General features: G+C 45.6%; 1 protein-coding gene across 1 annotated transcript in view; it reads left to right on the top strand.

The window, feature by feature from the left end:
* The window catches only part of epha4l (eph receptor A4, like), a 43,774-nt gene that overhangs the window by 13,870 nt on the left and 3,347 nt on the right, over positions 1–26,557 (top strand). The window contains exons 4-16 of the mRNA XM_058080079.2: positions 4,766–4,921; positions 8,727–9,062; positions 13,635–13,759; positions 13,848–14,007; positions 14,880–14,991; positions 16,936–16,994; positions 17,360–17,473; positions 17,866–18,051; positions 21,101–21,162; positions 22,298–22,507; positions 22,624–22,773; positions 22,925–23,121; positions 25,869–26,027. Coding sequence (XP_057936062.2) covers positions 4,766–4,921; positions 8,727–9,062; positions 13,635–13,759; positions 13,848–14,007; positions 14,880–14,991; positions 16,936–16,994; positions 17,360–17,473; positions 17,866–18,051; positions 21,101–21,162; positions 22,298–22,507; positions 22,624–22,773; positions 22,925–23,121; positions 25,869–26,027 — 2,026 coding nt within the window. The remainder of the gene's footprint in view (positions 1–4,765; positions 4,922–8,726; positions 9,063–13,634; positions 13,760–13,847; positions 14,008–14,879; positions 14,992–16,935; positions 16,995–17,359; positions 17,474–17,865; positions 18,052–21,100; positions 21,163–22,297; positions 22,508–22,623; positions 22,774–22,924; positions 23,122–25,868; positions 26,028–26,557) is intronic.

Below are 26,557 nucleotides of genomic sequence, written 5' to 3'. Positions count from 1 at the left end.
ATCTTAGAGAAAGAAGCTGCAGTAAGACAATACCTTGGCCACGTTTCTGTACCTTCCGCTGCCCCAGTTGCTGGTCTTACGTGGCTTAGAGGCGGCCTACGTGGAAACTTCATGTATTTCATCCTTTCAGCCTGTCATCCACATGGAAACGCTTCTGGGGGCCCGCAAACTGGCAAAGTCGGCTTGTTGTTACTGTGTAGGCGAGCAAGCCGCTGCTTTCTAAAAAGGATGACGTCACCGCCAAGTGACCAAAAGTGACAAACAGACCGAATATTCAAATACTTTGACTGACATCACTCACCTCGTTGACATACTCTTAGTTATAGCCTTAGTTTAGTGTCACGTGGTTCTGCCTGCTGGTCTGGTCACAACACTGCAGGTTCGTGTCCCTTATGTAGTACATCTTTTACCCCAGTGACGCCTTCTTGTCCGGATGCAACTACTCACTCATCTGACACTCGAACATCCAGAGGGGCATTTCTCTGTGGCGTTTGCATGCTCTGCTCGTGTGTGGGGGTTAATTAAGACTCTAACATGTAGAGTGTAAATTGTCCACAGGTGAATGTGAGTGTGAATCTAGTCTGTCCTGTGATTGGCTGACGACCAGACCTGGGTGTACCCTGTGACCTATATTTGAAATGGTGGTCCCATTCCCAAGAGGCTGGGTGGATTACTCGAGATGATTGTGATGTAACTATTGTACTGCAGTCTCAGTGCCAGACCGGAGGAATTGGGAGGGAGTTGATGGAGGTAATGCCTACGTGTCGATACCAAGGTGGAGTGCTTGGTACGCAGGAAATATTCCAAACAATATTTCATTTTTTTGCTGGTTCATGCACCCTCCAAAAACAATGTGAGGCGGCTCCCCAATGCATTCATCTGCTGTGAGAGGTGTAGAGAACTCTGAATAAACTATGTACTATAGGTATTATTTTTACATTTTTATTGCAAAAAATATCAAAATTGTCCTGAGCTCATTGATTCTGTGTAGTCATTTCAATGTCTGATGAAAAGTCGTTAGACACAAAAGCTATTGAACCTCGTGGTCGTGACGAGCATCAGCCCAACTTTGGCAATTATGGAAAGAATGTTATTAACATTTTGAACCTTTCTGTGGCCTTAATTAGCGCTAATATGAATAACATCCACATGTTGCTGACTCATTAAGTTTCCCGTCTTAAAAGAAGATGCTAAAGATGTTGGACTTGCCTGCCGTCAGGTCAAGGTTAAGATGAGTATGGAGTGCATCATCAATCATGGTGATCAGCTCCGGTGACCGTGTGTCCCTCATCCATCACGCTGATTCCGTGGCCGTGTGGCTGCGTGTCGCCGTCAGGGTCGGAGGCAATTAATAACCCGGAGTGACAGGATTAATGAGGTAACCCGCTTCACTCTCCTGCTGTTGCTATGGCAGATGCTAACGGTCAACAGCTAGTCAGCGCCAGTCATCCTGACTAGTCGTGGAGCAGATCTATGGCGGTGCTTCTTAGGTGTTATTCATCTGTGTCAGATTAGACAGCACATCTATCCAGGCTGGGTGATATCCACCAGAGGAGTCCTGCAGGAACAACACAATCCACTCGGAGAGAAACCAATAAAGGAGTTGTGGCGTACGAGGGATATGGCATAAAGTCAGCGTGAATAGCGGCGTGGCCTCTCAAGAGCAGAGGCGCTCTGTGCCCTCGGGTCCTGAAAGCTGATCGCTTCTTTTTTGTTGAAAGAGCAGCTTTGTATGAAGATGCTTCAGACTTCTCTTGTGAAGTACGCTCGCTGTCTGTTATGACTAAAAAACAGTGGAGGGGTTTTCAACACCCTGAGAAGATGAAGCACGGTCGGGAAAAGAGAAAGGAAAACTGCCTTGTCATCTTTTATCATAAGAGAGGGGATTGGCTAGGTTAGCGTGCCAGGCTAGGTTAGCGTGCCAGGCTAGGTTCGAGTGCTGCGTGATGGCTGTTATATTCCCGAGTTGTGGAGGACTATTGTTCCATAGGGTTTCTCTCAAGCTTTTAGTGCCTGGCATTGAACGCTTTGTTATGGCGTCTACCTATACTTTGCATGCAGGTCACTGATGGTGGGCTGCGGCGGCTGAGTGTGTGGGTTGATGGTTGAGGTTTTATTTGGCGTCCATTACTTTTCAAAGCCTTCTGTGTAGGCTGGTTCCACGTGGGAAAACTTAGCCGGGTTTTAGTTTCCGTGCTCGTCCGTTTCCCTCATTGTCTCTTTTTGTCTACTTGCCCCCCTCATACGGTGCGACTCATTCAACCGGCATCCCGCCGCCCAACACAAACAAAACTACTCATTAACTATCAGAAATCATAGCACCCTGTTCTCTGAATATGTGTTCCTTTGCAAACAACTGGGATGTGGATGGGAGAAATCCTCCAAGAAAGAGAAAAGATGAAGAGGATTGAACGAATGAAATAGATTGTGGGGGGTGGGGGGGGAGAAGAATGTGACATCCCACACAATGAGGGGTTTTGGGGCTTTTCAGAATAGAATAAGTCACCAGTCTTTTGTCCGCCTTTGATCTCCCAGCTAAGGGATTTGGCACCTGACAAAAACCAGCGCTATCTGGAAGGAAGCCCACAGAGATAGACAATCAGTGGGCAAGAAACACATCGTATAAAAACATGCTGCGGAAAGCTGGTTATCAAATCCAGAAAAAAGCAATATGTGTACGGTGTGAAGGCTTTCTATTTGGGCTTGGATGCGGGTTTGCCACGCTGGCCTGGGCAGTGATAAATCCCGACTCTTAAGGGAGATTCCTCTCTAAAGCCAGGGTTTCGTAGACCACCCACTGCCTTGCACACGCTGCTTCTCCTGATAGGACGTAAAGTCCTCACTTGACTTAGACATCAACCACCTCGCCGCTCTTCCTGTCTGCAGGGCCGTCGCTGCTATAAACAAGTCCTGGTGTGTTGACATCACATTTTTCATTTTCAAAGATGTCGTCACAGATGACATTTGTCAGATGGCAAACAGGGATTTGCAAGTTTGGGACTCAAGGATCAGCTTGGGATGGCTTAAGAACTGAAAACCTCATCAACCGTGCACAGTTTGAGGTAGCTTCCCCTAAAACCGTGTGTCTTTAAAGAGGCTCAGACCCAAAGACTGTGAAACCTGGGACTCAATTAACTCTCTCTTCAGCTTTTTGCTGAAGGCCATCATCTCCAACAGCTGCTTGACCCCACGCTCAACTCCGCACTTTTCTGGTCAGCGCACATGTACAAACCGTTCAAGCAGCCACGGCTTTTGTCACCTGAAATCCCTGAAACAATCCCCACCAATCCCGAGTGTCTTTAGAACGGATTCCAGTGCAGGAGACTGCGTTAAATAGAGATAGAAAGATAATAAGAAGCACCTCCTGACTAATCTCGCCCCTTTTTGCAACTGCGGAGAAAAGAAACGGAGGCTCCACGCACCCCTGCAGGCCCCAATCAAAGAGGCCCTTTGCTTAGCGGTAGCGAAGGTTTAGCCCTGATGAACCGAGCGGGAGAAGAAAGGCTCAGCAGGTAGCGGCTAGCCCAGCTCATGGTGCTACGTTAATCCAGCAGTTGAAGAGAAGACATCGCGGCCCTAAAGACTAAAGACTCCCAGTAATTTGAGGCTTTGGGGGATTTCCTGTGCTCTGTTAGTTTGTATTATGTACAGTATGTAGTACAGCATGTATTGCATATGTAAATAGACGATTTGCATCTTAGAGAGGATCACCTTACCCCTGCAAACTATGAGTCCATCACGACAGGTGGTCTTTGGTTTACGGCGTTCCAAGTTTTACCGTTTCATGGTTACATATGCACTGCCTTTAGTTATTAATATTGTACAAACAAAAGTGATACATGGACTGAAAAAGGATGTCGGGTTTGATGCTTTTTTTTTAACCTTGGCAAGGCTTGCATGCCAGAGTGCTATTTTTATCTCCAGTTGGACTCTTTGCATCGCTATAATGCCAATTTACCAAAAGCCAAACCACCAACTGTCTTGCCTCAATACGTCTGACCGCACGTGGCAGCTTCCTGGAGCGACGGGTCGTTTGGTCCAATCGGTGTTGGGACCGCATGTGCTTAACCTTTCACAGAATTGCTCTTTTGTCTGCCTCCTCTGGTTCAGCAGATGAAATACAAGACTCCCTTGGCCAATATACAAATAAAAAGACGATGGAGGAACTCCTTGAAAGATGAGCCCCCCCCAATCAAACTGTCACCAAAGAGAAAGCTGACTACTGTTGCCAAAAGGGGTGTTACCTGCCCTCATTTTTCAGATATATATGTGTGTGTGTGTGTGTGTGTGTGTGTGTGTGTGTGTTGTGCCTGAAATGTAAAAAACAATCAATGTGAAGACCGGAGCCCCTGATTGGCCAAGTGCTGTCATTTATGAACTATGAATATGTCTGTAGTCCAATACGCCAGCAGCTGTCACTGTTTTCTTTTGTAAAAAAATACTGTAGTCATTTAATCTTGTTTAAAATGAAAATGTGCGCTTTCTATTCTAATATGATACTGAAATGTTTGCTTTGGAAGTCGGAACAAACAGAAGCATCGAGGACTGAAAGTGAAGAAAAATGATTGTGTTGGACGCTCCGAGGAAGCTCATTGTTTTTCTTGTCAAGTGCTAAATTGTCTTGATGATTGTCTCTTAATGTGATGTCTTAAGGGAATTGGGATCATCAGATTTTTTTTCCAATGACTTTCCAAGTTATCCGCATTGGCCTGGCAAGCGTTCACGGTGAGCAGCTATAAAGCAAATGTCTCTTTTTCTCTTTTAGCCTGTAAGATTGGATACTATCGTGCTCTGGCCACTGACGGCGCCTGCTCCAAGTGTCCACTCCATAGCTACTCCGTCAGGGAGGGCTCCACCTCCTGCGCCTGCGATAAGGGCTACTTCCGCTCGGAAACCGACCCAGCATCCATGCCCTGCACTCGTAAGTAAATGCACAACGCATTTTTGCCTTAGACAAACCAAACTACAAAGCAGGCATGGAGGCCTCCGAGTGCACCAACAACTGCAATGTTTGTGCACTCCAACAGGCCTCCACACGATACTGCGATTATGTCCATGCAATGTTAACCTGAATTAACCCCTCCCACAGTCGTACACATGCATAACCAAACCCTGGGATGTTTTTGAAGGTGTTTTTTCAATCTAGGTTGTACTTAGTGATCAGTCACGGTGCACCAGATCCAAATTCAGTATAAACCGGCACATTCCTGATTTGTTTTACCGCAGTCCTTGCAGAACAGGAGGAGAGTACGAGAGACAAAGACAATCCTTTTTGTTCTGCATGTCGTCATTTTCTTGATTTAGTTGCATTCATTAGTCATTCTATTACTCCGTGCCAAACTCACCATGATTGGCGGAACAAATACTATTGACAGTCGTGCCTTCTCATGATACTCATTCCCTTCGAGATCCCGTTTCACCTCAGAGTCACGGTATTTGGAGTTCCTGCTGGTAGAAATGTCCACAAAGTAAGGAGAAAAAGAAAAGCCACATCACACAAAAAAGGCTCTCCTCGGCTCCAAAAAACAGCAGTCCGACTTCCATACGACAGATGTTTATGTATGACTGAGTAAGTGTCATAAAGCAATTTCTACCAACTAAAACATCTGTTGAGTTACTTTGCTCATAGTTGGCTCCCCATCCCGCCCAAATGAGCTGTCAAGTTCCGGCGGACTCATCAGTCAAGTCAACATTTTATTCAATCAGATGAGTCCCAACCATCCGCTCGATTGGATTTCTCCTTTGGAGTTTGATAAAGCGTAGGTTCAAACAATGCTTGATTAGGAATTATTTTCTTCATGAAAGATATGTAATATCTGTAATGGCTAGATATACATAATAATCCCAATCATCACAACACTAATAGTTCTACTGACGTCACTGCAACTCGGACTTCCTTATGTGGGCTGCAGATTGGCTGTACTGTAAACTAGCAACTACATTTCCGGAAGTCCTCGGGAGCGCTTGGGAGTGTGACCAATCACAGTGGAGCGGACTGGGCGGGAGGAGGGCTGGGGGAGGAGTAAATGACACAGACCGTTTGGGTGGGAGGCAGGAAATCCAAGACAACACTGCTGGAAGAGGCATAGAGTCTGGAAGATCTAGAAAGCATTCTGAGCGGCTCTATAGGAATCCATAAGTCAATACAAAGTCCTGAAAAAGAGTATAAGCTTTATTTTGGCAAGTACAAATTGAAGTGAAGTACATGTACGTGTACTTGCTGATGACAGCGTGTCAATGGTGAATCTTTACGCTTCAATTTTTATGTTCCAAATGTCTTGTCACAATTTATTTGCGCCAATTAATAGTAAATGTATTGTTGAATAAAATCCCAAGCCCCTCTAAGCCAATTATGTGGCATCGCTTCCGTATCGAGTTACGAGCCGACATGGTCCCCGTGGTCCAGTTAGTCAGTGTGGTATTGGACCGAGGCTCTGCCAGCAACAGCTGCCACAGCTTATGACCGGGCTGCTTTGATTGGATAATGCCACGCAATCTCCTGCCTTCTCGTTTGTACCCCAAGGAACTTGACATTGGCAGGATTCTGACCTTTGCCCCCTCCTCGCCAGCTGGTCAACAGTTGATCTTTGAACCGTCCTCTCTACCGACTGTTTGTCGTCGCTTCCTTCGCTTCCTTGTTTTTTGTCTGATTGTCATCAGAGAATGTACCACTTTACATCCCATAATTTGGCTGCTTGGATGGCTGACAAATTATGTGAAAAAAATATGCCTGGATTTTTGTCAGTGCGCCAATCAAACTAGTTGGGGGCCATGGGCAGACACCCAAGGGGGCTGGTTGCTCCGCTGCCTGCTGGCTAGAGGGGGTGTTCTACAATTTGGGGTTTCTTTTGGCCCTTGATGTGTGTCTCACATTTTTCCCAGTTGTCTTAGTGGTGGTTTGGTTTGGTTTGGAGGAAGGCTGGGTCGAGAAGATGGAATGGGGACGACTCGAGTGAAGCATTGGAAATATCTATGGATCGCAGTGGGGGGGTTGATCCTTGGTTAATTGTGCCTGCCCCCTACCTTCGCCCCGCACTGCAGTCTGCTGACAAACGTTAATAGAAAGAGACAGGAGGCAAGCAGGAAGGAGAGACGTTTCAGAAAGCGGAGTAAAAATGAGAAAGACAGATGAAGCCTCGGCTGACAGGAAAGAAAGAACTAATGGTCTGAGCAAATTGCCTGCCCATAAATGAATGGAAAGCTTTTAGCTCAAACTTTATTTTGGACAAACTTTTGGACGTGTGACTTTGCATGTTGAGGCCATTTTGAGCGGACGTTGGTCCGCAATCCATTTTCCCTTGCCGCACACTCCCTTGGGATTAATTACAAAGTGTCACTCAAAGCCAACAGCTCCCCACTTGCCCACTGGTGCATTATGGGATAGCAACAGGTGCAGTCACATGTGGCTGACATAGCAGTGTGGACATGTTTCAAGCAAGGAAGGAGAGCAATAATCCTCACTCTTAATTTTTAATGAGACGTGGTTAATCTTTTTTTATTATTGAAGACTGCCACTATGGGTGTTACTTCTAATTAGTAACACTGGTCTTGGTCTTGTCTGTCCCTACCCTGGAGACCCGCTTCTTCCATATTAAAATGAGTTTTCCAGAAAGAAATGGTTTGCCCCATTTTCAGTTCCGCACGCACATCCAGTCAACAAATGTTTCCCAACCCGATCTTGGGCGCCAACATTTGTGCACAAACGCTCTGGCACATCTCCTGTGGGCGTCTATCGTCTGTCCCCTTCGGTGCTCCCAGTGTCTCAGTGACATATTTCATTGTCATCATAGTCTTCTAAAAATAGCACTGATAATTAATTTCCTTTGCAAAATGATTAGTCTGCCAACTGACTAGATTTCATATTTCAGCGTGCATCGATCCCCTCCAGTGTGCTCGCCAGTGCTTCATTAGTCAAAGAGAGACATAGAGTGGGAGGGGGGGGGCTAAGTCAATTACCAAGTCTTATGTTTGAAAGCAACACAAAAAACACATTGATTACGGTGGCGCTTACATGGAAATGGAAATTGATGACGAGAGGGCGTCTGCGTCACGTCTGTATTGCCTCTTGCATAGAAAACTAGTGCGTAGACTTCCATCAAGGCTGGTGGTGGTTGGTGGGGGCGGGGGGCGGGGGGGTGTCCAACACACACTTGGTCCGTAGTTTTTAAGTGGCGGCCATAAAGACCTTCTGTTACATTTGGCACTTAGCCATCACCAGCTGATTCATATTTGCATTCATATGAAGAAATCTGCCCGTTGATTGGATTTTGGTTCATTAAAAAAGGTGAAACTAGATTCTCCCTTGCTTTGAGCCACAAGACATTAAAAGGGAACCTTACATGTTTCAATTTAATAGCTAACATACATAGCGTAGTTGGTACACACGAACAATCAACAAGTTGAGGGTTGATGACCCCTGACTGGGTCGCCGGCGGTTATCAAAGACCGGACACCCCATGACTGAAGATGTGTCCATGTAGCGTAGGGTGAACAATGAGTACGTTGACATAGACGTGTTGTCGACATAAATGGGTTAGACTATTTTATGAATCGACTAGCTGACTTATTAAGAGCTTTTCACCGATTATTAGAACTATGTCACCTGGATGCAAGTTGCAGGAAAAAAGTCTCCATCCCTCCTTCAACAAAAACGATATTTTAGTGTAACTCGGTACACTATTTGACCCAACGTTGTTTATTCCAACCATCATTTTTTTTCTCCACAGGACCTCCGACGGCGCCGCTACACCTCATCTCGAATGTAAACGAGACCTCTGTCAACCTTGAGTGGAGCCCTCCAAGGAACTCGGGAGGACGGCAGGATCTGACCTACAACGTGGTGTGCAAACGCTGTGGGCCTGACGGGCGGCGATGTCAACCGTGCGGCAACGCCATCCACTTTAGCCCCCAGCAGCTGAGCCTGAAGGGAACCAGAGTGTCCATCAACGAGCTGCAGGCCCATACTAATTACACCTTTGAGGTGTGGGCGGTGAATGGCGTCTCGCCACAGAGCCCCGGGCCAGAACAGGCGGTGTCTGTGACCGTCACCACCAACCAGGCCGGTAAGCTGATCAGCTTTGATTGACTTTGTAGGAGGGGGGTGTTATTAAAAAGCCTGGGGGATGTTTTTAGTTCCAACTGTACTATTAAAGGAAGCCGTCCAAGAAAGCTGATGCATCCGTCTGCTCTTTCAGAGAATACGTCTTTGAACCCGGGTGGCTCATATACTATAGGTAATGTATTAGGCAGCAGTGTACTGTACAGTCCATATCCATATGCAGTCAGTGCTGTATTGATTCATTATTCAATAAATGTCTATGTACATGTCTATGTCAGCCCGAATGGACATTGGTTACGCCGATTGACCCAATTTACGGAATCAGCCCCTGCCAATCCAGATAGATTCATGCCATACTAGAACACGTGTTTGCGTACATACTTCTGTACTACATTTGTACAACAGCTGAGGAAGAGTCAGTAGTAGGAACAGTAGTTGTGAAACTGAGCGTATCTTCTTTGTACCGTTTTTGGGAGGTAATCTACCTACCAAAACACCCCAAAAGTATGCATGTGGTGAGGGGCTAAGAACTACATTTAGAGCTAAAGCTATGAATTACATGAGTTGTATCGATCCACAAAGGTTCTATTGCAAATGCTGCTAGATTCCGTCGGTGCAATTCCGAAAGCACAATATGCAATCTCCCTTCCAGTGTGGGAGGGGCGCCCTTCCAAACCCGTGGGGTCGTTCAGAGTCTCCTGTTGATTTGTCATTTAGCCATTTTGTAACCGATGGTTGTTGTGCAAATGGATTTTACGACGCGGATCCTTTCTGGTCATCCCTCCCTGCTCTCCACCACTTAAAGCCGATCATTACTTTGGTCTTCTTTACTGCTCTTCTCTTGGGTGGCAAGCTAAGTGCCCTTTTTGTGTCGCTTTTTTAGCACTAATTTCCATCCCTGGCAAAAGTGAATGTCTTGAATGGGGGTTTGGACTGGCAATTTGAGGACACAGTGGCTTGATTTATCAGATGGGGTCAGGGAGATAGAGATGAATGGCTTGCTGCCTGTGGGAGAGCTGAGAGTGCTGCCAGACAGCCGTGTGTAGGAACCGTAATGGAGGACACCCGGGTTCAAGGGTTCGCAACAGTAGGACATATTCTGTGCTCGGAAACAAACAATCCAACGAGTGCAATCTCGCACATGGAATCTGCCAAGACGCACACAAAGCGACATCCCTCTGGACTAATCTGTTGCCTCCAGGTTTAACCACACCAATGTTGCTTTTGGCGTCACTCTTGCATGTTTCACAACCTTTCCAAATGATTTGTGGAGCTTGCAGCTGGAAGTGCTGATGTATGCCGTATGTCTGCACGGATGCTAAAAGTGACATATGCTGAAGTCTGAGGAAACGGTCCGCATTTGCTGCTTAAACAAAGTCCCCATGTGTGCACGCCTCTCGTGCGCCGGAGGATGTTTGTTAAAGAGAATATCTCCAGACTGATTGGATTTCTTTCTGTTAATGCTCAGTCGAGGCTTTGGAATCTCTGGTTTCAGCCTCTGGTAATGCAGCGCGTCATCTGCGGCCGCCCCCCTCCCCGTGCAGCCTCCCTTCATCCAGACATGGTGGATTATGCATTTATTATGATAGATTTATTAGGATTTATATCTGCTGTGGAAAAGACGGCTCCACCTCCTCCGCCTTCCCATAAAAGTTACAATTTCAGTCGCAAAGGAAGAGGTGAGGTTGGCAGGTTGGAATGTAGAAACGCACATGGATTTTGGACAGTGAGGAGGATGGATGGAAGCGCAGTGGAGAGGTGCGCCAAGAGAAAATTAACACATTAGCACTGTTGATTGCGTGAGCATGAATGTGGAACCAGACGTGTGTGTATGAAGGAGTCAGATTCTTTGCCCTCAAATGAACAATTCCACCAGCATAAATCAGTCGGGGTGTAACCCTATCATGCTGGAGGGGGGCTGGAGGGCTGGAGGGGGGTTGGCCCGGCTTTGAACTGACCCCTGGCTGTACGTTTGCTCCCTTTGTGGGATCAAGAACTTTGTGTCAAAAGAAAATAAATCTCTGTATCTATACCAAATTATGAATATACTAAATGACTAAATATGAATCCAAGCATGAGAAAGCGTGTTTGTTTGTCAGCGATGGCAAATGTGTTTGGAGAGATGGAGCCAGCCGTTTCAGGGCGTGGTAACAGATCTTGTAAGAAGAAGCCATTTTCTTGACACTGTGAAATACAGCTCCCTCTCCAACTTTTTTTTTTTTTGGTGCCAGCAAAACGGGGGGACTCCAGTTTGGCAGCCGGGCTTCAATCTGGCAACCACATGTGCTCCTCAGTCTTACTTTTTCAATGTTAACACAACAGCGCATACTGTAGCATAAGCAGTGAATGATTGACATGCTTTCCAAGACAAAGCCACTCGGTGCTGGGTGGAAAGGCTCCCAAACACCACCACCAACCCAGTGGGAATGGCTTTCACACGCCGTGGAGGTTAGGAGGTGATTTGCATGCAGCTCACTGATCCATGAAAACATATCAGCATATCCACACAAGGTTTAATGTTTGTCACTTGTCCATTTATTTTGTCATGTCACCTAATTTATCATAAGATTACGAAGTATGGCTAGTCTCTCATCAGGCTAGACGTGGTTTTACAGGATGTCAAGGTTGTCACTTTATCAGCTTTAATTGTGCATTCCTGTGATTTCCCTTCATTATATCAGAAGACATGATGGCTACCTGATGGGTAACCCCGTTCCTGTCTGTACTGTTTGTAAATAGGGTTGTCCCATTATGTTAGCTGACCCATATCGATAATGGTAATGGTAACAAGCTGGCTAGCTCAGTGTGTCAACTATTTCAACTTTGGATTGTAAAAGTCCAACGACTTTTCTGCGTATTGCAGGATTTGTCTTATTTTGCACAAACAGTGTTTATTTGCTAAATGTATGCAGCAGCATCACAGTAAAGGAAGCCTAATGAGTTGATTACACGACATTAGTTTGAGGGAAGAGCTGCTGCCAATATGGGTTTTGGTAGATATTGGTATTGGTAATGGAGTTCTGTTTGGAACCTAGCCGTTTCGTGTAAGGACACCACTCAAAAGTCCACTCATCTTCATCCTCGCATGAGGTGAGGGAGAAATAAAAATGCACCAAGAGAAGCAGAAGACAATTAAACGGCCATATCTGTCATCTCGGGAGAAAAGATAGATGTGTGGACTACTCGAGTGGAATGAAGGTCTGTGACCTTTGCGGGTTTTTTCTTTCTTAGCTGGAGTGTCCTGACTCAGTCCCACGGGAGCCTTCAAATTGTCTCTCTCGGACCGGCTAAGATTGATCGGGGGCTACAAATGGCTGCCGACTAATTGTTTAACAGAGATGCAACACATTAGACCAACAGGATGACACAACCTTGGGTTAATCCATTTACCAGGAGATGTCTGCAACGCCATACCTCTTCATCTCCATCCCAGCTCCCACGAGTCCCCCTCAAAGTGCCACTCCTGCTGCTTCTTTATGCAACTGAAACTCAATCCACGGCGGTGCTTCCATTGCAGGCCTGTTTGAACTCAATCCTCTGCTAAAAGCAGGGTTTTGTTAGCGTAGGCTTAAATGCTGGCCTCCCTGGAGCCTCTGGTCAAAGTGACGAGGATGTATATCACATCGTAGATAATGCAATCATGATCGCTGGATGCTGAAGCCCTCATTAATCACTCCAGGGTGGTGTTTTCAAAGACAGATGGCCTGGAGTCAGGAAGGTTACGTGTCACCGAGACGTGTCGGTCAAATAAGGACTCCTTGTGAGCGTTCAGGTCTGATCTTATTCTGCTTGGCCGCAGAAGAGGGAAGTGTTTCACTTTCAGTTGGTTGAGGCGTTGAACTTCCTCCTGTCTCGCTAATGTCTTTGTTCCGCCCCGTCAGAAGCTTTTTTACAGCAGTCTGCTCTCCACTCATTGATTTCTCTCTTATTGGGTATGTATGACCCAATTTTAATGTTGGCAAGCTCCCGAAGATAGAGCTTTGATTTGTGCGGCTGTGATACACCGGAGGTAGGGCTGGGGAGCGAGCCATTATCTTTACTTTAACCTTCATGTGTTAAAGGCGGCACAACGCAGATAGCTCCGTTGCTTGAATTATGGCCTCATTATCAGCCGCTGCAGAAATGCTTCATGATAAGATCGCTCAGTGGCGCTTTAATGAAAACCAATTGATTTGCTCTCCGGAAGACAAAAAAGGCCAAAGTCTTGTGATCGTTTGTCCGCTTTCTTGTGGCGGCTTTTGTAGCATAATATGCTATCCCAGGGTGACCTGACGACATGCTGAAAATGAAGGTTGTCATTATTTTACCACCTGGAGGCAAATTGGATGACTTTTATGGATTTCAACCATGAGTACGGCAATGCGTTCATTTGGTCAATACGGCTATGCGGTCGTACTGCTTCTTAAATAGGAGCCAACACAAGTAAAGGCCTTGTGGCGCGGCCCACTCTGTGACTTTCTCAGAAGGATGAAAGACCAACAGAAAACAGACTTATTGTCTGCGAGGCTGAAACACTGAAGAAGGAATCGTAAATAGTAGAAAACAGCAGGATTAAATTGCTTTTTGTCTCGTTTAGCTCCCTCCCCGGTGACATCTGTCCAAGCCAAGAACATCACAAGACACACCATCTCGCTGGTCTGGCAGCCCCCAGAACGAGCCAACGGGGTGATCCTTGAGTACGAGGTCAAGTACTATGAAAAGGTAGGTTGTTGAAACCTTGCTATTTTGTAAAAGTATTGTTTTCTCTTTGTTTCTCCTGTCGTATTTGACTTTTTTTTTGCCCCCGCAGGACCAGAATGAAAAAAGCTACAGGATCATAAAAACTTCATCCAGAAACGCAGACATCAAGGGTCTCGCTCCCCTGACTTCTTATGTGTTCCATGTGCGAGCACGCACGGCGGCCGGCTACGCCGAATGCAGCGGCCCCTTTGAGTTCATGACCAACTCTGGTGAGTGGAGCCTCTTTGGCGATGGCGTTTATGCAAGGCAACGATAGCATCGGTTATGAGCCACTTTCATTTGACTAGGTATTGAAAATTGGCAAAGAGTACATTCCGAATACAGGAAGTGAACAAATGTATTGGGATTGATGTGAAACAAAGAAGATCAAATTAGCTCTGCTTCTTCCTACTCCCTTTTGGACATGCAGAACTGTGAATTATACTTTGTGATTTACCATTTCTTTTTCATCGGGACATTTGTGGCAATAGGTGTCACTTCAGGAGTCGCCGTTGTTGACGTTGCAAAGACTTCATCAGGGTTTTGAAGAATGATACCATTTTGACTGAAATATTGCTGATGGAGTTGTTGTTGATGTCATGGGCAGGTTTACGTAAATGTGCCCACCAACTAAGATGAATGACAGTACTGTATTTCTGTACTTACATCCACCATTCAAATTGAATCTCAGGTCCAAAGTCTTTCTGAAAGATACTAAATATTGTTCATGTTTGCGGCTGGATGTGTCCAGACAGCACAGAATAACAATAGGAGGGAAATTGTAAAAGGTGAAAGCCTTGTTGTGTTGTTGTGGACGGTTAGAGCACCGATGGAGGGACCAGGTGTCCCCTTTGTGATGCAGATCCCAGCAGCAGTGCATGATAATAACATGGTCAAGCACACATCCTAATGGCCTGTCATTGTCTTTCAATGAGGCGCACGGCCGGACACTTTATGGGGGGTCGTAAAAAGCAACGTTTGTGTGTGTGTGTGTGTGTGTGTGTGTGTGTAGATATGGAGATGGTGCCTGAGGTGTAACTGACAGAAACGTAAGCTATCTTGCTCTATTTTCACTCTTTTTTCACTCTGTCCTGCCCCACAGTGCCAGCCCCCATAATCGGCGATGGAACCAACTCCACGGTGTTACTGGTGTCTGTGGTTGGCAGCGTGGTGCTCCTCCTCCTCCTCATCAGCGCTTTTGTCATCAGCCGAAGGTGGGCCTCCTCCCTCGGCGCCCTCTGTTTTCTGTCAGTCCGTGTCTCCCTGTGATGAACGATGTCTCGCTTAGCACCGGGAGAGGAGCTGTCAGGAGATGGGTGTCAGTGGAAAACACACACACGCACACACGCACACACGCACGCACACACACGTTGGAGTGCATTGCAGTCCCAACCATGAGTGATGGCTCGCCACAGCAGAGACATGATTGACAGTTAGGACAGCTGAGATGCAATCAGCGACCCCTGGCTCCCTGTCGTCTGCATCCATTCCCGCTTCTCATCCTTTTTGCTCCTTTTTCCTGTTTATTCCGTACGGACTCTAATCTGGGCAGCTGGTTATGGAGTGCCTTGCTTCCTGCCGTGAAGCAAACGAGAGGGAAGGAAGCGGCGATGCAAAAGGGGGAGCAGTGGACAATGAGAGATGCCAGAAATAAAAAGTAGGGCTGGAATTGAGACGCAGTGAGACAGACGGGCATCAGGTGGATTTGCAGGGAGCCAATCTCACGCTGTTAAAGTCACATGATGGCTTTCCATGCAGATGGGGCTGCCTCACCTTACAGCGTCAACGGCAACCACTTTGTGTGATCCTTTCTTCATGATACTATGTGTACTTTCCTGCAGCTAGTATTTGTTAATGGGTCTGTGCGAGTGTGCGCCTTTCATACGGAAACACAATGACTGTGTGTTGCGTCTGTGTGGGTGATGGACGGTGAATGGCTGACTGTGTTGTCCTGGCTTTCCATGCGATTGCCTCCCTTCAAGCCAAGCAGGTGGTTGTCTTGGCCTCCTTTATATGCATGGGATGACCAGCGTCATTGTGCTGCAGCGCCCATGCGGTGACTGTGGGGAGGGACCGTAATCACATCGCCGTTAACCCTCATTACACAACTGCAGAGGAGAACAATGTGTCACACATGTGGTCGTTTCCACCATCGACGTAGCGCATCGATATAAGCACAGGTGTAGGTTGCCTGGACCGTTTCAAGGCATTCTTCTATAAGGTTGATTTGCAGCATTTACATCCACATTTGTCCGCTATTCCAAATTCCTGATGGGCCCTTTTGTACTGATCATGTGGAAGTCCAATGCCGATTCATTGAATGAACTCAAAATCAGGACAATCAAATAAATCATAGACTTTCGTATCGCTGCCTCGTTTTGGTGCTAAATCAATACATACTTAGCCACCTGCTACGGGTGCTTGAAGGTGATATTGTGCAAATAAAGTTTTCTAATTAATGCCGCGTCCCCACAGACTCACAGTCTGACATCTTTTTAAATGTTATTGGTGACGAGCGCTTTCAAGCACTATTTGAAAAGTTCTGATTGGATTATATGCAAACAACACCCAACACTACCTCTTAGGAACATTAAAGTCTTATCCTTGTTGGTTTTTGTATGTACGAGATGACTGTTATCAATCATTACTGTGGGTTTTCTTTTAACCCTTGGCAGTATTGAGTGTGGAATTTCAATTGAAACAACAAACAACTTTAAAGTAAACTTTGAAAAATCAAATCAAATCAAACCAACTTTATTTGTAGAGCACTTTTCCTGCAAGAACATGCAACACAAAGTGCTTTACAGAATTAAAAACAATTACCACAATTAAAAAGAACACAATTAAAAAGTGAGCTGCCAGGATTTGAATGAGAATCGACTATGACTTTCCTCAAACATGTAACCTGACATTTGAGAGTACCGTATTTTGCCAGACTATAAGTCAAAATGTTTTCATGGTTGGACTGATCCTGGGTCTTCGACTCCGGAGCAACTTTCCTATTACTCCTGCACCACTGAAATGTACAATGTAAACATCAACGTATTGTTCTTCTTCATTGCATTCATGGCTGTTGTGACTTATAGTCCGGATGGACATTTACAACTCCGTCACCGAATGACTCCAACTGACTGTCTTGGTGTTTTTCCCACCCGTAGGCGGAGTAAATACAGCAAGGCCAAGCAGGAGTCAGATGAAGAGAAGCATTTACATCAAGGTAACCCAAAGCACCTGAGAAACATTAGCGCTACCAGATGTGCTACCACATGCATGTACCATAAACCACAACCGAGGCCCATAAAAGATTAGGAGGGCACATACTATTTTGAAGTTAATATACTAGCATCCCAACTTGCCCCAAACACCCAATTATCAAGTCTTCAGCGTGGGTATTGGTGTCCCATCAATGAGCCCCATCTTCATTGACATCAATCACAGTGACAGGAAAAGCATTCGTGTGAATCAAAGGATGGGGAGAAGAAAAGTGAGGCTTGGCCTGCAGCATCTTTATCAAAATAAAGAACATAAGCAGAGTTGTGGCTTCATGAACTAACATTGTTCCCTTTGTTGTTATTCCTTCAGGCGTGAGGACATACGTGGACCCCTTCACCTATGAGGACCCGAACCAAGCTGTCCGCGAGTTTGCTAAGGAGATCGATGCATCTTGTATCAAGATCGAGAAAGTGATTGGTGTTGGTAAGGAGCATTTTTGCAGCAAAAATACTTCAAGTACAATTGATAATAATAATAAATAATGAAAAGTACGTTGTAGATGGAACTACATATATGTAGTACTGGTTGTCCTTCTCAGGGATGAAACCATCTAATCGGCCTTTGTGGACTAATTCCATTGTTTGTACTATTCTTGCAGCTGGAGACGGGTCATCCAATGACAAAATAATAAAGAGAAAGAATCAATATCCATTTCCTCTTGCTGCCTCATTGCAAAAGTGGGCGTGTGGGGGGGCAGCAAGGGATTAGAGACCCTGGTCAATGTTCAAAGCAGACCCCTTCCAGTGTGCACACACACACACAAACACACACACACACACACACTGATGTAAAATACACCCTTTCTTGTGTTTCAGGGGAGTTTGGGGAGGTCTGCAGCGGACGTTTGAAGATGCCTGGAAAAAGAGAGATCTGCGTGGCCATCAAGACGCTGAAGGCCGGGTACACCGACCAGCAGAGGCGGGACTTCCTGGCCGAGGCCAGCATCATGGGCCAGTTTGACCACCCCAATATCATCCACCTTGAGGGCGTGGTCACCAAATGTAGGTTGTTTTTCACTTGCATTGTCAGCACTCGGGATGGTAGATGATGTATTTGTTGTTCAAGTAACCTTCATGTATTTACAAGTTTCCTTTCCTTTTTGACTCCAATATACACACCCGCCATTAGCACACTCGCCTGCTGCTTTCATACACAAGAAGGACATTGTCCTCTCCTAAAATGGAACAATAAATCACTTCGTCCTGTTGGTGCCTTTGGGGGAACGTTGACTGAGAAAAATGGGAAAAATGTCTATTTTGGATGGTTAGTAGCTCTTCATCTCATCTGGAAGGACTTTCACCTGAAAGTTGGGAAGTTGAGATGAATCATTTGACGGGAATACGGGAATATTTAAGTGAGCGGAGCGGGTGGCTTCATGTCTCCCATCCTGACTATAGCATTCCAACATTTTGTTGTTTTGAGTCAGGCTGTGACATCCTCCTGGTGGCCTTTGTCCAGATGGAGGGGTGCGTCGTCGGTGGGAAGGGGAACTAGAGCAAGGTGGGCATTTGGGGGCGGGGGGAGGGGGGCGCTAATGGCCCAAAAACAGACCCTGTAGTGCAGCACCGTGGTCATTAATCATGGTGTCAGCTCTAAATGTGTTTGGGGTTAGGGAGTGATACCCTATCCCTCCTCTATCTGCTGCTTCACGGTCGCAAAACACTGGCCACCCCCCCGCCCCCCCACACCCCCGCCCTTGGCTCTATCTACTCTAGTTCCGTCTGGCTTCGCTCTAGCTTTTGTACACTCTGGCGACGCTGTTTGTGGAGGTGGACGTGCTTGTGTGTGTTTATGTGTGAAAGTCTTGTCAACACGTCTGAGCACTTTGTGTTGCATGCATGGGGGGGTTAAGGGGGGGGGGGCTACCTGAGGCTCCTGAGGCTAGCTAGACGAAGCGCCTTAATGCGTGGTGACATAGCAGCAGCCTGGTCCTATCTCTGCTAGATAACACGTCTCTCACCCTTTTTGGCGAGATCTGAAGGTGAACATCAGCTTAGGCCAAGCTGCAGATCCTCCCAACACCGTTAGAACGTCCTGCAGGTGAACCCTTAGACCTTAGCCAGACACGGAGAAAGACAGAGGAAAGACAGATGGACAGGCGGAAGCAAAAGAAATCCGAGCCAAGCGCCGTCAGGGAAGGTGCAAATAGAGATGGAGAGAGAAAGAGACAGCCGACGGTTAGAAGGTGATGGATTGGAGGAGCGACGGAGAACAACAGCAGCGGCGACAGCGAGAGAAAGCAGAGAGTTACGGAAAGCTACCGAACCAGAGGCTGGAAAAAAAACAAATAGATGAGCTGTGTTGCAATGATGGCCGCCAACATGAAAGGCTGACGAGCCCAAGCAAGAAGGGCATCAGATAACGGCCACGCTGCTTCCACTCGCCCTTCTGAGGGCTTCCCACTGGAGTGTCTGTGCAATCTATTAAAAAGCCATTATTTGAATAGCGAGCCCCTCTCCATGGCAGTAAAGTTAAAAGGAATTCTTAACCGGCCGTGAACTTGTTGGCATGTCCAACAGAGCCATTTCAGGCGTATTAATTATGGAAAGGTAAAATACATATTGTATAAAATCAGCCTTGATGTTTAAATCCAGCCTCCATTAAAGTGTCTCATCTGCATAAAAGCAAGTGCTTGTTAATAACGGCAGATCTGTTATTGAAAGCCGGTCTTTCACTTCTCTGTCTAAGGATTGTTGGCCCATTATTATTATTATTATTATTATTATCATTATTATTATTTTCCTAACATTGTCCCTTTGTTGCGTGCCTCTTCCTTCTTGGTTTTGTTGGCAGGTGATAATCGGCCGTCTCGCGAGGCCCTGGCCCACAGTTCAATGCCAAAGGCGTTGAGCACATTCAGTGAACGTGGAATTAGCATGCAGATAATGCGGGGAAGAGGGCGGGGGCAAAATAACGAGAGTTTAAGGTCGCAGGTCAGACGCTCCCCAGACTGGATTTGGGAGCTGTCAATCAATGGCTGCTCCGGGGCTGAGGCGCCTAACAATAGGAACAAAGATGGCTGACAAAGACGGCCCCTGCTCTCCCCCAACTCTAAATCCACTTCCTCCTTTTGAGGCATCATCGGGGTGCCCTGTGATTAATGGGGTGCCAATCACGCGGCGGGTGAGGGGCTGACTGACGGCCCCTTGGCATGGCGAGCGGTCTGCGGAGTGGAGCAACGTCACCTTCAAGACCTCAGCTGCCAACGGCTCAGATCTCGGCTGCTGGGAGTCTTCTGCAGGAGGTTCACAAGTTCCACTCTCGGCCAAAGCTTTGTCAGCACTCGGTTGGCGGCGCCACTTAGACCTCAAAACGCAGGACGTCCTCGGAGGACTTTGTTGTTCTTCTTCTCCCTTTTAGCTGCTGATGCGCGGATGCGTGGAAGCGCTTATGGTGTAAACTTTACACCATAAGCGCTTCCACGCATCCTTTACACGCATCCTAAAGGTTTTATCCTCTACACTGTAAAGGATGAAAGCCAAACCTTGGTCCTCCTGCCTGCTACCCCTGATCCTCTGGGACACACCAGGGAAGGTCCACCCTCCCCGCCGCCTGCCCTGCTCAGATAAAGACACAGACGTTCCCAAAGATATCTGGAAGAGGTGAAAAAGGCCAAAGCGGAATGGGCGGGACTTTGGGGAAAAGGGCGTGATGGACGGATGGCGAGGAGAAAGGAATATCGGACACAGTTGAGAGTGGCAGATGTGTCAAAAGTTGGAGAGGAGGAAGAGGTCAAAGGGACAGTGAGTCATATGGATCCTGGGGGGGGGGGGTAACATATCCAGTGTCTGTTCATATTTGCATATTTGCGTGAAGACGAGAGGAGCGTTTAGTCTCGGAGGAGACGCCATCGCATGTACAAAAGAAAAAGGAGGTGGGGGCAGCCGTTACTCTGCGATGATGAAATGAGCGTGGGACGGAGACGGACGCACTAATACACACAAACAACACACACTTACGTCCCGTGAGAATATTATGGGCTGTCACGTGCATAATTTCCCTCCATAATCATCTGCCTTTCATTCTCTCCATCCCTCTTGCTCTCCCTAGGTAAGCCGGTGATGATTATCACCGAGTACATGGAAAACAGATCGCTGGATGCATTCCTGAGGGTCAGTCATGCGTTTCTTTGTGTGTGTGTGTGTGTGTGTGTGTGTGTGCGTGATGCAGCTGTAGTACGCTGATTGCATCTTATCGCGGAAATGTCATCCACCCAAATTACAAGCATTTGTTCCCAAACATTTGCCCTAATCTTGATCCTTCTCCTTGATCGCCTTAGCGTCTTCAGCGACAGGATTTGGGTGCAGGTTTCACCGCTACGTCAACAAGAGCCCTTTTTCTACCCAAGGAACTTTTCTCATTCACTTTGGGTTTAGAAAAAGTACCGAGTGGCGAGGTGGAACTTTTCAGAAGGCGGCCTATGTGAACACATTTGTCGTGTTATCGTTTAAGCTAGTGTGCGGTCATTAAACGTAGGTCCAGATGGTCAGTCTAAACCCGAGTCGTATGAGAACTGAAAGGGTTTTTTCCCACGGGGAACAATATCATTTGAATTAATCTGCTCCAGACTACAAAAAACGCTTTTAATACGCAACTGCTATGACTGCTACCCCACCGCAATATAGTATTCCAACTTGCAACTTTCTTGAGCCATGATGTCATGATGGGTTGTTCAATAAAAAAAGCACAGAAACTCTCCTATTCGCCCATCAGTTACGCAGTGCGTTTGTACGCCTCATCACTTAAACAGAGCAGAGCTAAAATACGTACTAAAAATCTGTCTATAGTGTCCTAATGCTAACATAGTGGGAATGTGAACCTCCAGTCCATAGCTTGTTATGATTGGAAGATGGGATGCGGCTTGCGTTTCCACTTTAGGGTGTTAGCATAACACACTCGCCCGTCAATAATTAACACGGTAGTCGAAAATAACCCGTAGATCGGCGATGCACCGACGGGTGAATTCATGTTTTTCTTATGGCTGTGAGCGTTTATGACGATACTTGGAGCGATATCGTCTATGGGCTGCCTGGAAGGCACACAGAGATGCAATAAAACGGCAGCTTCGGTTGTAAAAGTGGATGAGTCTGTTTTATACTTCTGTTATGTAGAATATCATCACTATTATCACTAATATCACACTATCATCACTATCAGCCATAAAAGCAAGATATTAGCCTACGTTGCATAAAATATGTCTTATGTTTTTGTTGCTCCATCATTCAAAATAATCCCTCTTATGTGCAGAAGAACGACGGCCACTTCACGGTGATCCAGCTGGTCGGCATCCTGCGTGGGATCGCGTCAGGCATGAAGTACCTGTCAGACATGAGCTACGTCCACCGTGACCTCGCCGCTCGGAACATTCTGGTCAACTGCAACCTGGTTTGCAAGGTGTCCGATTTCGGCATGTCCCGTGTGCTGGAGGACGACCCCGAGGCGGCGTACACCACCCGGGTGAGTGTGAAGGTGACCCTGACCGGGCGATGCGTCATCGTCATCGTCATCGTCATGGTCATGGTCAGTGTGCTTTGTCAACGTTTGCTCATGGCTCCGTCTTCTTTCCAAACCAGGGAGGGAAGATTCCCATCCGATGGACCGCCCCTGAGGCCATCGCTTACAGGAAGTTCACCTCATCCAGTGATGTGTGGAGCTACGGCATAGTCATGTGGGAGGTGATGTCATACGGCGAGCGGCCATATTGGGACATGAGCAACCAAGATGTAAGTCAAAACTAAGTAATGACATTTTCTTACGACTACGTATTTCAAGTACTACCTATGATCGTTATGCAGCTCCGTCTAAACGAACTATTGAAGATTCATTTTGGAGCCGCCCACTCAGATTCATTGTGACATTGATTATGTTTCATAGGTGATTAAAGCTATTGATGAGGGCTATCGGCTGCCCCCCCCCATGGACTGTCCCGTGGCGCTCCACCAACTCATGCTGGACTGCTGGCAGAGAGAAAGGGCGGAGCGACCCAAGTTTGGCCAGATTGTCAACATGCTGGATAAGCTGATACGCAATCCCAACACCTTGAAGAGGACCGGAGGGGACGGCGCTGTCAGGTGTGTGGGGGGGGGGGGGGGCTGGGATGTATTGGATGTTATACAGACGTGCTGTTTGTAGAAGCTTCATTTAGCAACTTTGTATCCATGACGACATCTGGCTCTGTCTCATTGATAAGTCTGTCGTCAGCTTGTCTAAACACCAGAATAATTAATAATTATGTAATAAACACCAGCTACGATTACAGTAAGTAATGAATAATGACTATATTATGTAATAAACACCAGCTAAAATGACAGTAAGTAATGAATAATGACTATATTATGTAATAAACACCAGCTAAAATGACAGTAAGTAGTGAATAATGACTATATTATGTAATAAACACCAGCTAAAATGACAGTAAGTAATGAATAATGACTATATTATGTAATAAACACCAGCTACAATGACAGTAAGTAATGAATAATGACTATATTATGTAATAAACACCAGCTAAAATGACAGTAAGTAATGAATAATGACTATATTATGTAATAAACACCAGCTAAAATGACAGTAAGTAATGAATAATGACTATATTATGTAATAAACACCAGCTAAAATGACAGTAAGTAGTGAATAATGACTATATTATGTAATAAACACCAGCTAAAATGACAGTAAGTAATGAATAATGACTATATTATGTAATAAACACCAGCTACAATGACAGTAAGTAATGAATAATGACTATATTATGTAATAAACACCAGCTAAAATGACAGTAAGTAATGAATAATGACTATATTATGTAATAAACACCAGCTAAAATGACAGTAAGTAATGAATAATGACTATATTATGTAATAAACACCAGCTAAAATGACAGTAAGTAATGAATAATGACTATATTATGTAATGAACTCCACCATTAATAATATACAGTACATATGTTGACATTTTCTTTCATTACCGCATAGCAATGTGGAGTTTCATCGGGAAAGTAAACAAGATAGGACGTTCACATACTCTTAATATTCAATATTTATGGTTCATATTCATATTGTAGCGTCACACAGCATGTACACAGTACTTGTAAATAACAGTTATGTGTTGTTCAGGCTTACTTTTGGCTAAATGGTGCTTCAATTAACGAGCACATGCCTCCGATGGTTTCCTAAGTGACTTGATATTGTCATAATATTATCAATTCCATATCCTTTATTATTTTTTTTAACCCAGTGTTGCACGGTAACAAAGGATCAATCCTCACAGCTGATTGGTTGAATTTTAGCTTGTGTTTATAACGAGTAGAGATGCCATCCACAGCACAATTAAGACTATTAATTAATTAATCTTCTACTGTATTTAACATTACGTGTTATTTACCAGCAACATGTGGCTCATTCCACCACAAAGAACCCGGGTGTGAATTCCTCAGCAAATAAGCTTTAGTAGTACTCCAGACCCTGGGTAGAGAAGTACAATGTAACGCTAAGTTAAAGACAAATATGACTACAGTACAGCGAAGCCGTTATTACTCTTGAGCGATCAACAATGACCTCCACGTGTTAAGAGACTCAATGCAGCCCAGTGGAAGTCTGTTTGACTTTAATGAGCGAGCACACACTCGCACGCTTCCCTAATGGGACTCGGCAACAGGGAATGGTATTCCTCATGGAGTAATTAGCAGAAGTGACGGCCATGAAGCAGTTTTTAAAAGGTACAGGAGGAATGAGGAGGTGTACATACGCAGATGGCAAAGCACACCAGTTCCTACAAAGTTCCACCTCTCCATGAAAGCTGACTTATTAAAGAGTCTGACGTCCTTCTCTCACTGTGCAAGCCAACATTGGTTAAAAACCTCGTGAACCTGGAGAGCAGTCCAGCTGGGTCAGACTGACCAACCCCATGGAGATGTTTCATGGCCAATGGAGCTGATGGACCTATTGTCCATGCACAGCAGACAACAAAGGAGAAGGAAAGATCTCATTCTCGTGACTTTTCAGGAGAAATCCCACAGTTTGGCTCAACGGGGGTGTCCATTTTCTCTTAGGTTTTGGGTTCCATGAAGGAAGGCTAAATACTTAACTTATTTGACTTGGTTTTTGGTATCCATAACCACGGTGATATGGAAAAAGTGGCTTCATCAGTAGTAGGATGGTGAATATTATGTCATATTAATGAATATTATATAATATTATCATTACACAACATGCATTATCGTGCCGCTCTCATTGGGATGGCTGCGTCTTCCAGCACAAACATTTCAGTCCTCGGGTAAAACATGCTGACGACAAACGAGCATCTTGTTGAGTCTTTGTAGCGAAATTGAGAGCTACGTATCCTCTCTTCCGTCGGTGAATGACTCTGAGACTAGCGATTAGCGACGTGTTATTCCTCGAGATAAAAATCGTTTTTCATGCTAGCTGATATTCGGCTAATATCGCTGTAGCTTGGTTAATATATACTTAATAAAATGGTCAATGGTTAAATGGTTAATATATACTTATATATGCTTATATATATACTTAAGTCAGGATGTAAATGGAACACTGTAGCATCAAAATAGGTATTTCCCATGACGGCCGTTGCTAGCTAGCTCATATAAACTCGGGAACAAAAGGGAACAAAATATAAAATATGTGTTCATATTTCACATTGTGAATATTGGGCACATTTTAAAAAAAGTGTGGTTCCCCTTTAAGACCCAATCCAATTAAAGGTTGATTTTTATTGTTGAATTGTGTTGTGCTAAATTGACCCGAGGTGGTGGATCAACCTCAAGCTAACCTCGCCTTCCTGTTCTTTCTACCCTCACCAGGCCGACCACCATTCTGCTGGAGCCCGGCAGCCCCGAGGGCTCGTCGGCGGTGGGCACGGTGGAGGACTGGCTGCAGGCCATCGGCATGGACCGATACCTGGATAACTTCACTGCCGCCAGCTACACCAGTCCTGAGGCGGTGGTCCACATGACACAAGAGTGAGTACGACGGAGACAATAAATGAATAAATGAAAAATAAAACCTGCAGATGTCAGAGCAAGTACATGCGTGTGAGTGTACAAAGTACTTGTGCTGACACAGCAGAAAATGATTTGGTTCAAAATCATTCAGATATTATATAACATATTTGGACATCCCCGGTTTGTGTGTGTCATTAAAGTTTGTTCCCTTCCTTTGTTTAAATGTCACCATTTTGTCATCAAACAGGGATGTAAATATTAATTATAGTTTATTGATTTGGTAGCTTGAAGGCCAAGGTAGTTAAATGGCGACTTTAATATTATATATGATGATCCAGATGTCATACGCGCTATACTATTGGTGAAGACATCATTTATGACGTGTGTCAGTCTCTGTTATTTTAAGCATTCATCTAAGATCTGAAAATGACAGGATTGGGATTTCTGTGTCGGCAACTGGGAAACTTCTGGAAGGCTGCAAAATCCATCATGTGGATCATCAAGTCTGCCTGTTTTTGTTATTGCGGGTCCTCGCTCTTAAGTGCGCT

Source organism: Doryrhamphus excisus, linkage group LG8 (genome assembly GCF_037039965.1).
Source record: "Doryrhamphus excisus strain RoL-2023G ecotype Guam linkage group LG8, RoL_Dexc_Guam_v1.1, whole genome shotgun sequence".
In the NCBI taxonomy this organism is placed as follows: domain Eukaryota; kingdom Metazoa; phylum Chordata; class Actinopteri; order Syngnathiformes; family Syngnathidae; genus Doryrhamphus; species Doryrhamphus excisus.
This window is presented reverse-complemented; position numbering and strand designations above follow the sequence as displayed.